Below are 13,846 nucleotides of genomic sequence, written 5' to 3'. Positions count from 1 at the left end.
TTTCTGCTGAAGGATCCTGAAATAAAACAGGCAAGCATATTTAGGCCTAAATATGAATCTCAATTAAAAAGTATCAATAGAGTATTCTAAAAGAGGAAGACTTTATCTCCTCTGTATAAGTTGCTATTAATTCTCATTAAGTATTTATCTGCATTGTCACCAGGCCTCTGAGTTCATAGTTAACTTGCTTTGTTAGCATCCAAGAGATGTAAAGCTTGGAGTAGAAAGAGTACTGGGAATAAACTTGACAGGTATTTATGGGGAACCACTCCCAAACATGAATCAGCATGAGAGAAAGCATGAATGTTCCACCTTGGAAAATGCCGTGGCTAAGTGATGGTTCAGTTGTTGTTTTGGGCTGCAGGATGGCATTTTCATTGGTTAACACGAAATGGGAGGGAGACAGATACGCCAAGAAAAGCTGTGAAGATAATTACCACGCGTTTTTTTTCTGGAATGGGGACAAAGGAGGTGCAAAAACTAAAGGGTGGGGAACCAACCCTTGTAGAATTGTTTGGGAAGCATTGCAGCATTAAACAGTACTTATTTGGAACTTGGAATTACAGCTTGACAAGGGCAATGAGTTCTAGTACAGCAACAGTATACTGGTGAACCTGCACACTAAATGTAGAGAATGGAGAGAAGTGTGAGGGAAGAGGAGAAAGATCTGCACATCAGTATTGCTGCTCAGAACTGAAATAAAGTAGCTTTTAATCAGAATGTTCCTATTGCAATATTTTTCAACCCAAGGCTCTCAAAAAGCCATGAGTGATCATAGCTATGCTTTTAGCCTGGTTGGCCTTGATCTGAGGTACAAAGACAAAAGATTTTTCCATGTAGGCAAGACAACCCTTCATAAACCATAGTGGGGGGAAAAAAAATGTAATTGCTCTTAACTTCTGTGGCGAGTTTCGGGTGCAGGAAAGCCTTGCAGGGATGTACGTATTTGCCGAGGCAGCTCGTGCCTGACAGCTTGTAGATCCTGTTGATCAAGTCGAGGACTGCAGCCAGAATAATTGCTTGAAATTTTCTGGATACAGAAGTGCCAGTGAGGAGTGCTACCCTGTTCTTTTAAAAGGTTGCTCCTAAGGGGCAGAATCAGAAGAGTCTTGCAGTATAACAGATGCACATTTATGGCTAAATGTCAAGGATAGCACTAATTCTCCCGAGATGTGTGTAGCAGTGTTACCCCATCACTGCTTACAGCCAGCATTGCTGTAGCATTTTTTAGGTCTAAAATGTTAATGGAAAAAGATATGGTAGGAGGGAAAGAGTGAAGACATTATTTCCTCCTAAAAAATCTAATGCATTTTATGTGATTGACTGTAACAACTAAGCACACCCCACGTTACAGGCAAGCTTTGATAATTTTTTAAAGCTCTTCAGGCACATTTTTTATTATTATATAGCTGTTCGTGTTTTGTGCTAATAATTATGCCCAGATTTGTCCTTGTTACCCTGCTCTTTCCATTTCCCTATCAAAAGTAGGTTTTGGGGATTTGGAAATTTACCCTTACTTCAGACACATGGATCTCTGCATATTTTTTACATCTCTTTGAAGTTAAGAATAAACACAACAATTTTATTTTTAGAGGTTTGTTGGGGTTCTTTCACTTGGAAATCAAATATTACTCAAGATTTCTAGAAATTTGCCCTTGGTTTTACTAATGTTTTAGGGTTTTTGTTCCAGGCTTCCTGAAGTATGTATAAGTAGTCTTTTTTTCTTTCCTGTTGGACAGTTAGCTTAATTAATCATATGACATATAGAAAGGATTTCAGGAAAATAAAGTATTTAGAGAGTGCATGTTACTGTAAAATGTTCTGTCTAATTAGGCATGTGTTAAAATATTGGGAGAATAACCTGAATCTGAGATGATCCTAATGATGAATGGGAGATTAAATCAAAGATTTATAATGCTGGCCTGGAGGTGTTTGCTAACTGTACAGAAAATATATACAGAGTGTTTCAGTACTATAATGATTTCCATATTACAGCTAGCTGAGAAGCATTAAGATATGTGCAGTCCTAAATCCATTTCCTTGGATTATAAATTAGTTCACAATTATATGCTGATAGCAGAGCTGCACATTGCATGTACATGCGTACTTGAGTAATGAGAACTGTATCTCTTGTGAATACAGAATACTGGTAACAGAATTCAGAATTTGACATGCTGCAGGCAAGCAACACATAGGCTTTCACGCACAAAATGCATTACAGTGAATGCATTGAAGTACAGTTGAAAAATGCAGAACTGACATTTGATTTAAATTATTCCAAAAAAAAAAAAGGATGGAGGTGCCATTTTTATTAGTAACATTTCAAACTAGAACATGACCACAAGCAGCAGTAAAAGAAACAAACTCCCAATATTCTGAGAAGTTGGTGAAAGAAAAGTATTTTAGTTCCCTAAATATGATTGCAGTAGTGTACATATTCTGCAATATATGTGTAGTTATATCATTGTGGTAAGTCTAAATACCTAACTAAAAAATACTTTTGGCTGAGAGGGCTTTAAAGAATCAAGTATTGCATTGAATTTTACGACATCCCCTACACATAAGGGGTTCTTAAACCTGCATTTACGTTTCTATAAATAAGAAAGAATCCCTTAAAAGAGAAGTTAATTCACACAGAAAAAAAGAGAAATAGCATGTATTTAAGGATGACTTATATAGAAAAGTATAACCAATATATACTTCCAAAAAAGAATTAGAATTGTGGTTTTGAAATGTGTGTGAAAAACAGTGACTTAATTTGCCAGTGTATGTATGTGTGTATATATCTATTTCTCTTTCATAATATTCTCACAAATAGTAGAAGCGATAAGTGAAATTATTGAGTGGAGTCTTACATCTTTCAAACATTTTGTTCTAGCAAATCAGTAGGATGATTGAAATAGTCTTGTTTTGGAGATTATTTTTGGTTTGTTTTTTAAAGCATGTCAATCTGAGCAATGGTAACTTTTCAGCAGAAACTAGTGTAGTAAAATACTTCAGAGTTAAATGTTTTTCTCTATTTCTGTTTATAAATGACAGTGATTTTGAAAGTTTTTTCAAAGCTCTGAAATGTTTTTAGCCTCTAGCTCTCATTGACTTGGATGAATTAATATTGCTGGTCTGATGCTAATTTATGTGACTGCTTTTGAAAACAAATTTAGGTCAAATCCTGTTTCTGTAGGAGTATCCATTAACTCTGTCACTAACTCCAGGAAATCTTTCTGTTCACAGCCTCTGTTCTTTAACTGACAACTAATTTTTTCTGACTGAGTCACCTGCCTTCATGTATGGGGTTGCCAAAAAAAGTGCTTTCTTTAAGAAGCAAGGATACTTTGCTTATGCACTGCAAACGATTTCTGTAGAAACCTAGCATCTGGGTGATGGATTTACTTTTTATTATTTTTCCAGGGAAATTCCGGCCTGGGGTTCAGTATTGCTGGAGGAACAGATAACCCACACATTGGGGATGATCCTGGGATATTCATTACTAAGATTATACCAGGAGGAGCTGCAGCAGAGGATGGAAGACTCAGGTAAAAACAAACTTATTATGTGTGTTTGGAAACAAAATGCATAATTATTATAATTGTTCTCTGGGAGCGACATGCCAACTGGATCTTTCATGGGGTCAGGGGAAGTAAATGACATGACTGGAGTCTCTTTCTGCTAAGAGAGCTGAGTCAAGGAGCTTAGAGCAACTGAATAAGGGTAGTTAAATCCTGTAAAATGGGGCATTTGATGGTCCCACCTCTTAGTACCAGGTATTTCCTTTAGTGCAAAAGGCAAGATGGCAGCAAGAGGAGGAAACCTGAATATCAGCACGCAAGTCTCTGCCTGGCCTTTGTGTGTTCATGGCTGAAGAACTACACATTGGTCTTACACATTAGGCTGTCAAGACATCCCAAACTACAAAGCCATTGCTAAATAATCACAGCTGTTTGTAGATGCTGCCTGTTATTTGGCTGCAGTAGTGAGATGTGTTTACTGCTGTTTCCAAACATTATTTTGTTCCATGAGGATGGGATGGCTGTGCTGTATATTCTGAGTCATCTCCAGAATAGTCTGTACTCTGTAGCTGTAGCCCCTGAAACGAACATACATATGATGGGGTTCTCAAATACATGGCAGCCAGCATCTCTCTTAAACAAGAGGAACCACAGAAGTGCTTATGCTTGCCTTTCCTAATGGGCTGAATGCTGAAAGGCTTCTGTCTATCACAGAGGCTGCCACCTTTCTGTCGGTCGTGCAGCCTGCTCATGTTCCAAAAAGCCAATTTAACTAGAGAGACTTGGGAGAAAATTCTGATACTTTCATGATCTCAGCACTGAAATTGGCTGTGTGAGCCTTTGCCAAAACCAGATGGTTTAAAATTCAGAAAATGTACCAGATGGTAGCAACATTTTTTTCCTGAAGCCTTTTCCTTTAGTTCAAAGCTGAAAGTAAGGGGAGGTGGCCAGTTTAAAGGGCAAGTTTTGGGCATTTCTTATGCTACATTAATAACTTGATTTTTGAAATGATTCTTTTTTTTTTTTACTATGGTAGTGATGAGGAATCATGGTAGTTGGCAGTCCCTGAAGAATTTGCATTTTAACCGATTACAGATAAAAGGAGTGGGACTAATATAATGTAACTTTGTGACTAAAATGCAGCTATCTACCCCTAAGCTAGTCTCCTAAAAGTGAGGAAAACATAAGCATTTCTAGGCTGTGATTCATTTCATCCTAAAGTCAATGTCTAAAATAGAACAGAAGAATAAAAGAGCCTATATTTTCGTTGGTGACTCAAATGAAAAGGAGTTTCTTTGCCTAGTCCAGTTGTATCAATCTGTACTGTAAATGTCTGCACTGGGCCAGATGAGCTTCATGGAAAACACAGCATGAAGAAACAGCAGTATTTGGAAATCATGCTATAGAATTTGACAGGATGAACAACATAGGGGGGTCTTAAACCTGAAGCTGCCGTTCTACTAAGAAGAAAGAATTCTTTGCAAAAAACAATGGTATCTTTTTAGTAGAATTTTTTGTTACATTTGAAAGCTTTTTTAGTTTAAGCTATTAAGAAGATAGAAGCAATTGCAGTATTTTGCTATCTTTGTAAGAAATCAAGTATTTCATGACTCATCCCTGTATTAATTAACTACTGTAATAAATAACTACTGTAAATTCAACTCATGATTATGTCTGTATTGTAAACACCTTGGAAAGACCTTCTAAACCCACAAAAAGTAGCATACTAATGTAATTCATTAATCCATTATTAGATTAGACCTGGAAAACTTTGTGTTTTGTAATAAAAGTTTAGCAGTACAAGTATAGTTATCTTATTACTGAGACTTAAATAGTATTTTAAGCATATATTTGGCATGGTCATTCTTCCTACTCTGAGATTTTAGAAAGATTTCTCCTTTCCTTGTTTTATCTGGTAAGTGTGTTTCACTTTGCTACAAAGACACAATCCTGTCACTTTTTAGGAACACCTGAAAATGTAGTTATCAGTGGTCATTGCTGATATGCCACTGAAGGGGCATGTCCTGGGGCAGTTTTCGCTGATTTACGCGATAATTAATTTTTCACAACAGAGAGATTTTATCATCTAGGGCCACTCTATAGGAACAAAAGTTCAACAACATGCAGTAACATCTGCCAAGAATAGTGGTAATGTAGGTTTCCTAGCAAAAGCCGAATTTTTAATTACCTGAGGATGAGAGATTGGTGTTTATGGACTGAAAAAATATTTACTTTTTATGTCCGCTTTTGCCTCAAACTCTGCCTGCAGATACTCCACATTATATAGCAGTGTGGACTGTATGAACTGCCTTCTATATCTACTGTCTGTTTTTAATCATAAAAGCCTGTAAAATCACTTCCACTGCATTTTACATGATGTCCCTTTGATCTAACTTAGCTGAGTGAAGTTCTTCAAACAGCCAGACTATGAAAGCGACCTGTAAGAAATTGACTTCATGCTCCAGACCCTTGGGAATCTTTTACATAAATATATGGGTTGACAGGGGAGGAGTAGGTCAACTGAAGTTTCGTGTAAGTCCCACAAAAGCAAATACAGCCTACTGCACCTGGGAAGGCATAACTCTCCAGTGGGACATGTATAGTTATAAGTACATAAATATCAGGTAATAAATACCTGATGGGAGGGAATGAAGATAAAGAAGCCAGACTTTTAACAGTAGGGCCCACTGACAGGGCAAGAAACAATGGACAACAAGCACATGGAATTTCATTTTATCATCAGGAAACTCTTTTATGGTAAGGGTTACTGGGCACAGGTAACTCAGATTGTGGAGTGTCCATCCTTGGAGATATTTAAAACCTGACTAAACATGTTCCTGGACAACATGTTCTAGTAAACTTGCTTCAGCAGAGAGGGTTTGACAACAGGATCTCAAGAGGTGCTTTCCAACCTTAATGACACTGTGATTCTTTAATTTGGCCTGAGCCAGCAGTGTACTCTGGCAGCACTGAAGACCAGCACAGAGGTGAGCAGAGATGCACAAAGAAAGGGCTGGAGGCTGGAGTCACATGTTGCAATAGGAAAAATTCCAGTTGGGTCTGAGGATGAAAAAGATCTCTTTAATGTAAGTGGTGATTCTGTGAGATTATGGAATCTCTCTTCTCCAAGAAGGTCAGAATTCATCTGGACAAAGTCCTAAGCTATATGATTGAACTTTCAAATGGGTCCTGCTTTGGGCAGGAGATTGGACTAGATGATCTCCAAAGGTCCCTTCCAGCCTGAATTGTTCTCTGAATCTGCAGATTACTCTTGTATATAAAACCTGTGTGTGAGACTGAAACAAAGGTGTTTAAGTTCCTGGGGTTTTCCTTTAGTGGAGAACAGTACTTCTGTTGACAGTAGGTACAATGCATAGTGCAAGTTTGTATCACTTTATGACCCATATCTCTGCTTAAGAAATAGCAATAATTATCATAATAGCAATTAATTTAGACTACACTCATTTTAATAAAACATTCCCGTTTTTCAGAGACTTCCTGAACTTTCAAAATCAGAGCACCACAGACCACAGTGTATCTCAAGTTGGAAGGGACCCATAAGGATAATTGAGTCTAACTCCCTGCTTATCTCAGGACTACCTAAAACTAAACCATGTGACTGAGTGCATTGTCCAGATGCTCCTTGAGCTCTCTCAGGTGTGGTGCCACAACAGTTTCGCTGGGGAGCCTCTTCAAGGGATGGACCACACTCTGAGTGGAGAATCTTTTCTTCATGTCTAGTCTGAACTTCCCCAGAGCAGCTTCATTCCTTTTCCTCGTGTCCTGTTGCTGGTCATCAGAGAGAGGTGATCAGCACCTCCTCCAGTGCTTTCCTCAAGGAAGTAATAACTGATATGTTTACATACTACTCTCCCTGAAATGCCCTGACTTGTAGAACTAGTGTAAGAACCATCACACTACACAAGTCAGATTTTAGAGGATATTTAGGTCAGTACAATAACTTCTCATCTTGCAAAATAAAGCAATGTGGAATCTTTTATGAAGTCCATATAATATATAGAAAATAATTTCATATACAGTAAATAATATAAAACATATCATTCAGCAGAATTTTAAAAACTATTTTAGATTTAATTACCTAGCTAAATTTGAATACAATAACCTTAGAACTAAATGAACATTATTTTTTCTCTGAATGCTTCCTGCCATGTCTTTCTGAAGATTTGAGTTTCAAGTCAGTGATAGACAGAGAATATAAACCCTCTGAAAGTAGCAACCATTCCCACTGAGTTGAAGGAGAATTTCTCTCAACAGTTTGATCTTTTAAGACTTTTGATGCATAAAAAACTTCTGCTTCTATCTCATTAATGCCAGTTGTCCATGGGCAAACATCTACTTTTTAATAAAGAAGCTCTGAATTTAGACTTCTTTTCCTCTCTGGAAGAAAGAGAATTCCAGTAATTATGGCTCACTGCCTTTTTTTATTTGAGTTTGTGTCAGAGAAAAACAATACTGTGTTTGTTTCAATTGCCTACATAAAACAAAGAAGTTCAATATAATATTCAGTAGTTACTTCTGTTGACTTATTGATCATAAGTGAAATTCTGGCTTCTAAAAGGCAACACATTTAAACCATTCATCATTCTGTGCGAACAAGAGCTTATGGAACTAGCTTATGGATCTAGAAGCACAGTTTAGTGGCATAACTTGATTGGGAGAAAAAAAACCAACTAAGAAAACAACGCAAAGCTTTCAGTTATGATCAAGTTTAAGAGAGCACAGACTCAAAATATTAATACATTTTTAACAATAATAAATCAAAACTATTTTGAGTCGAGAATCACTCTTGCTGATTATAGTTTCTCACAGTCTAAATTTGATTTTATGGTAGAGATAGTTTTCTCAAAACTTGCTCTACAGGAATGAGAGGGTCATATGAGTTCCTTATGTATTGCTATGAAAAATGCACTTTTCCTTCTTGAAACGACAAGTTTGAAAATGAGAGTTTTGAAAGGTCTTGGGATCTAAAAAAGTAAATAGAAGAATCTTGTATAGAACAAGAATTCAAATCTTACGTTTTGTACCAATCCCTTGGTCACAGGAATCTTACTGAACCTGTGATAGAAAAATCAGTTATTGCATATGTGACTGAATATGAATGAGTTAATTCACAGGACTGTGAGACAGGTTTGGACAGTCTTGAGATTGAATTTCAAGGGTTAATGTTGTACCAGAGGTTATTTTGGTATTTAAGCCCAAGCTGTGTGCTCAAGAGGGAAAAGATCGATGCAAGGGTTGAGTCCAGGGGAAGCAATTGGTTGTGCCTGGGAGGATGCACATTGCCCTGGTTAGCTGCCCAGACCTGTGTCTGTTTCATTCATTCTTTCTTCTAGGAAACTGATTTCCAGTCTCTTTCCATTTGTGAACCTATCAATTGTTTGTCCTTAAGAGTGTGGACATTTGTAAGGAGAACTCAAAGAGGTTGAGAAAATCAGATCGATTGAGAGTTAGCTTTGGCAGACTAATCAGAAACAGTGCTGGTACCCCCAGCTAGTGAATAACACAGGTTAAAAAGTACTTAAGGCTGTGCATTGTTCATCTTTCCTTAGTTAATGTATCTTTCCTTTTCTTTAATTACTGGTTGCTAGGAGGTTTAGCATCGTAAAGCTGCAGCACTTTTTAGGCACGCCGTGTTGCTCTAGCATCACCCTGTCAGTTTTCCCCACTGGATTTCCCCCTCACCCTCAGCTCTCAAAGTGATTTGGTGTGAGGAAAGGAGCATTATACACGTGCTAATGGCAGGAGACAAGAACCAATAACTTGCCCTCAGTCATCCAGTAAATCGGGGAGAAAGCCTGGAATAGAAGTGATGCCTTCTCTCATGTTTCTGTGCCTTAAAGGCTTCAGTTAAATGCCTACCAGCAAAGGCTTTAAACAAATTAGATTGGTGTTCTCTTCAGTTGTCAACTAACCTGCTGCGATGTGTCAAAATTAAAAATTATAAATTATAAATTTACTATAAATTTAGCTAGGTATGTGTAGCAAGAGGGGAACTCTGAAGACCCTTTCTCATGGATATTTGTGAATAAAAAATAAAAAAATTTAAAAAAATTAAAGAAAGGTAAAGATTGTGTTCTGATCAAAATTTTAAAAATAAGTCTGTGTTTCACTAAAATGAAATGGAGAGGAAAAATTATGATTTCACGCAATTAATTCAAAGCCTGAAAACTGGAATTAACAAACATTGGTATTGTGTGCAGTTTACTTGAGAAACTCAAAGGAAAGAAGAAATGGAGGAGAGGAAGCAGAAGTCAGTCCCCACCTGAGAGCTGGTTAGATAACAGACCCCCTTCAGTCCTTGCCCCACAGGGTGTGCTTTGCCTCTGAGGAAAAGTCTGAAGCCCAGATATTTCCAGCAGCAGCAGCAGGCATGCAGTCGTTGCCCACTAGTGTCCATTTGTCGCTCTAGACTGCTTGCTAAAAAGTGAATTGAGAATGATGCTATGGGGCCTTTTCAGATTAACATGAAGAGCTCTTCCCAGGAGAGATCATGTTCTTTCTAAGTATGTCATGTGCCTCTAATACAGCTTGGGAACTGGCTTTATTCCACCATGCCTATATATCAAAACAGAAGTGTGTCTGTTCTGTGATTAGCTGCCTAAGTCCCTATTTGTTAACTTCTGATCTTGTGCTAAGCCTATCAGTACCAGGTCTATGCACGTTGCAATGGCACAGCTTGTTCAGGATGTTGTTATAATTACAGTGCTGCCACAAAACACTGATTCATATCTGCACTGTTTACAGGCCTCTGACAATGCTATTAGTTCAGTACATAATTTAGCAGTAAGTTAATAAAGAGGCATTCACTCCACTAGGCAAAACATGCTTGCTTTGCAGACAATCATAAATTAGATCATGAGTTATTGACTGTTCACTCTGTCCTGGTTTGTGTTAGGAAGTTTGATCTTATTAACTCTGTTTGTCTGTGTAGCTGTGTGTATCATTTTTTGAGCTACTGAGGAATTGAAAAAAAATAATTACCATGGGTGATCTACATGAAAAAAGGCAGGTCATAAAATCCAAATCTGATTTTCATACATTATTTTCAAAGTTGAATGTGTCTTACCACAGCTCACGTTTTAAGTTAACGACTTATATGTCTTATCATTAATGGAATATTTGACCACTTAATTTTGTTCTCTGTTGCCTGAATCCTTCTTTCTCTCTTTTTCCTGTGTGAAGTTTGCATTCTTTGTTCAGTATTGCAGAATGCCACTGTCTCTCTGAGTTGGTTTATACGGTTTTATTTATCATTATTTATATTGCACTTTTCCTATTTTGAAAATAAGGTGGTAGGCTGTAAAAATTCTTTTATGAGATGCAAGGAAAGTAAAATTATGTTTTAACAGCTGAACTGTCAGGCAAAGAGAATAGAATTTAATGAGTAATGAAAGGTACCTCTCTGGCTTGTGGTATTTGGAACTGATAAATTCTAGGAACCGCTTTATAGACATCGATGATGGACATTTTTATGGAAGTTTTCTTTTGTAACACAAAGCATCAGTACCTTCCCCTGTACATTTCTGAGCTCTTTTCTACTAATTGAATTCCACTGCTTGTGACTAACACTTAAGCAAGTTAGCATGATATTAGGACTCTAGCTTACATAATGCCCATTGTACTAGAGATTCCATGCCATGGTACTGAATTGGTTAACAGGTCTCTCTCCAAAGAGTTCCTTTATTACCCATCCTGCCTGAGTTACAGTCACCCCAGAGTGCTGCAGTAGCAGAACAGCACCATGCAGCTAAATCTAAGTGGTTATTTCATCAACATATTTGCACTGATACTGCAGTTATGGGTTTAAATAGCTCAGTGATAATTTATCTGGAGTAAGAAGCTTTCTGTGGTTGCATACCTTAGAAATCATCAGCTTTCTGTGGAGTCTAGTACTAGTCAAGGAAAAAATACTTCACATCTCTACCTATACTCAACAGGAATAACCCTTTGGGTACTATTGAATTTTTCATTTCTTTCAATTTCCACGAAACCTGAAAATAAGATTTTAGATGAAAAAAGAAACTGACTTGAGTGACCATTAAAAAAAACTAAGTTCCTTTTAGGCAGCAAAGTTCTGATTTTAAAACATTTAAGAAAATAGTTGGTCAACTTTTTGTTTCTGACAGCCAAAACCACTAGTATATGGTGAGACAGTTCATGCTCTATCTAAACTTCTAGCTGTGGTTTGCATAAACAATTTGGACTTTCAGACTTTAGCCAAGCCATATTTCCGGACACTACGTCATCATTGTTGTTACACTCCTTACTCCGCTTTTACTGCAGCTGTTAGAGCAGGGGTTCGAAATTTATTTCCCCACAATATGTGAGTTTTAATATCAAACTTTCAAGATGTAGGAATACTTTGTTTCGGTGTGCTGCTCATGTCATGCCATCTTGTGTGTTACTCCGAATTGAAGCCACACAAACAACAGGCTTTGGGGTTTCCTCTGTGCGGCACCCGTTTGCACTCTACTCTGAGTTGCAGCTGTGTTGTATGCAGCCTAATGGTACTGATGCTCTGCAGCTGGTGGAGTTTCTTACTGAACTTGAACAACGTGTTTTCTCCTCCTCCATTCGTTTTACGGCTGCACCTATGTTGGGAATAGCTATTCCAATCACACCAAAGCAGGAGGGAGGGTTTTCTGCTTGTCGGTGCAAGTGCAGGTATGGCAGTGCTGCTTTGTTTTGTGCTCAACTTGCTTGGCCTGATCTTTGGCAACACTTTTCTTCTTTTGTGCTCAAGTTTCCCCATTTGTAAAATGGATACAGTGATCATTATCTTTGCCTCACGGGGGTTGTTGTGAAGCTAAAACGAGTTCATATTTGCAAAACCCTTTGAGAGCCCCAGATGAAAAGTACTTGTAAAAATCCTGAACCTGGGATTGCCTTCTGGGTTATCTGTTGTAACTGGTTTTCCTGCACAAACCTGAACGTGCTGCAGACAGTGCTGGTATCAGCTGGGAGGATTTTAACCTTGATTGAGGGACAGCTGAGCAGTTCAGTGCCTTCAGCAGGCAAAGCACACCTCGGTCCCAAGTCAGCACCTTCGCTATCCCCTGTCTGGACTTGCCACAGCCTGGCCCAGGCCGCTGCCATTCCCTGGGCTCTGGACATCGCAGCCCCCATGGTGCTGGGGACAGACGGACGAGAGGGCTCCGAGGGTAAGTCAGGGCTGCAAAGCTGGAGCTGTCCCTGCCCTCTACCACACCTACAGCGCCTGGCCTGGGGCACTTTCCAGTACCTGCCAAGCAGCCCTGCAGCTGGGAGGAGTTTGGCTGCTTCCTGATGCCCTCATTCATCCCAAGCTTTACAGAGATTTGTTTTCTTTCCCTTTCCTTTATCCCAAACCCTTCCTCTTAACAACACCCCACAGCTACCTACACCTCCTTCTGCTCATCCTTCACCTCTCCACTGTTGCACTTGGGCCTCAGCTGTGGACGGGCAGACATGACTCCTTGTCCTGTGAGCAGCAGTTTTCCTTCTGGCCACCATTAGAGGCTGCCAGAGCTTCCCGGATCGAGCCGAGCCAGCAGCAGCGGCTGGATGCACTGGGAGTTCCAGCACTCGGTTGCTAGTGGGAATAGTTTCCGAAGGAAAGCATCGTTCATGGCAGTGGCAGGAGACGAGACACAGAGAGACTGAGGATAACTTGGGAGTTAGAGAACGGACGAAGGAATGGAAAAATGTGGTAAGAGCAAAGGATACTAAAACTGAGGATTGAGCTGGATGAGAAATACAGAGGGAGAAGAAATGCAGGGTGGGAGAATATTTTGGGAGAGGGGAATAGAAAAAGTAAATATTAGTTCCTATAGATCTTGCAAGAGGTTAATAAAGAAAATTTGATGCAAGTTTGACCCTTTTAAGGGAAGGTTTATGGACCCCCTTCCAGTCCCAGCATCCTGCCCACCCTTTGCATGCCCCCTCCCCTTCCTGCCCTGTCTGTGCTTCCCTGTCTGCTTCTTCAGCCAACAATTTCTGCCATGAACTCGCCATCGAACATAGACATTTAAACACAGCTGTGGGCTGGCCGGGGCTGCTGGCTGGGCAGTGTCTGACTGGGCATTTGGGCAGTGGCTGCCAGCTGGGCAGCGTCTGCAGGTGTTACCTGGCCGAGCTGCTGGCCTGAGTTTCCTTGCACCTGTGTCTGTGCCACACTGCTGCAAATCTTTTGCTTTTAGTGAAGTCCTACTTCATTTCCAGTAAGTTAAGGTGGGAATCAGGTCTGCTAAGTGCAAAATGGTCTTCTATGTTTGGAAAATTGTTTTGATTTGTCTTTTATACTTGTGTGTCTGGCTCATTTCCAACCCAGCAGCTTTACC

General features: G+C 39.2%; 1 protein-coding gene across 30 annotated transcripts in view; it reads left to right on the top strand.

Moving 5' to 3' along the window:
* Window positions 1-13,846, top strand: part of DLG2 (discs large MAGUK scaffold protein 2) — a 998,396-nt gene that overhangs the window by 668,813 nt on the left and 315,737 nt on the right. For 28 of the 30 annotated variants that reach the window (XM_042024070.1, XM_042024069.1, XM_042024064.1 and 25 more), the window contains one exon: window positions 3,409-3,533. In XM_042024070.1, the coding sequence (XP_041880004.1) occupies window positions 3,409-3,533 (125 nt within the window). Of the gene's footprint in view, window positions 1-3,408; window positions 3,534-12,665; window positions 12,689-12,853; window positions 13,216-13,846 lie in introns of those variants that run through there. The other 2 variants (XM_042024091.1, XM_042024090.1) reach the window with 2 other exon arrangements.

The sequence above is a fragment of the Corvus kubaryi genome, unplaced genomic scaffold (genome assembly GCF_017639235.1).
Source record: "Corvus kubaryi isolate FWS band 111438036 unplaced genomic scaffold, C.kubaryi_AGA036_p1.0 37260, whole genome shotgun sequence".
In the NCBI taxonomy this organism is placed as follows: domain Eukaryota; kingdom Metazoa; phylum Chordata; class Aves; order Passeriformes; family Corvidae; genus Corvus; species Corvus kubaryi.
Note: the sequence above shows the minus strand (reverse complement) of the source record. Positions and strands in the feature narration are given on the sequence as shown.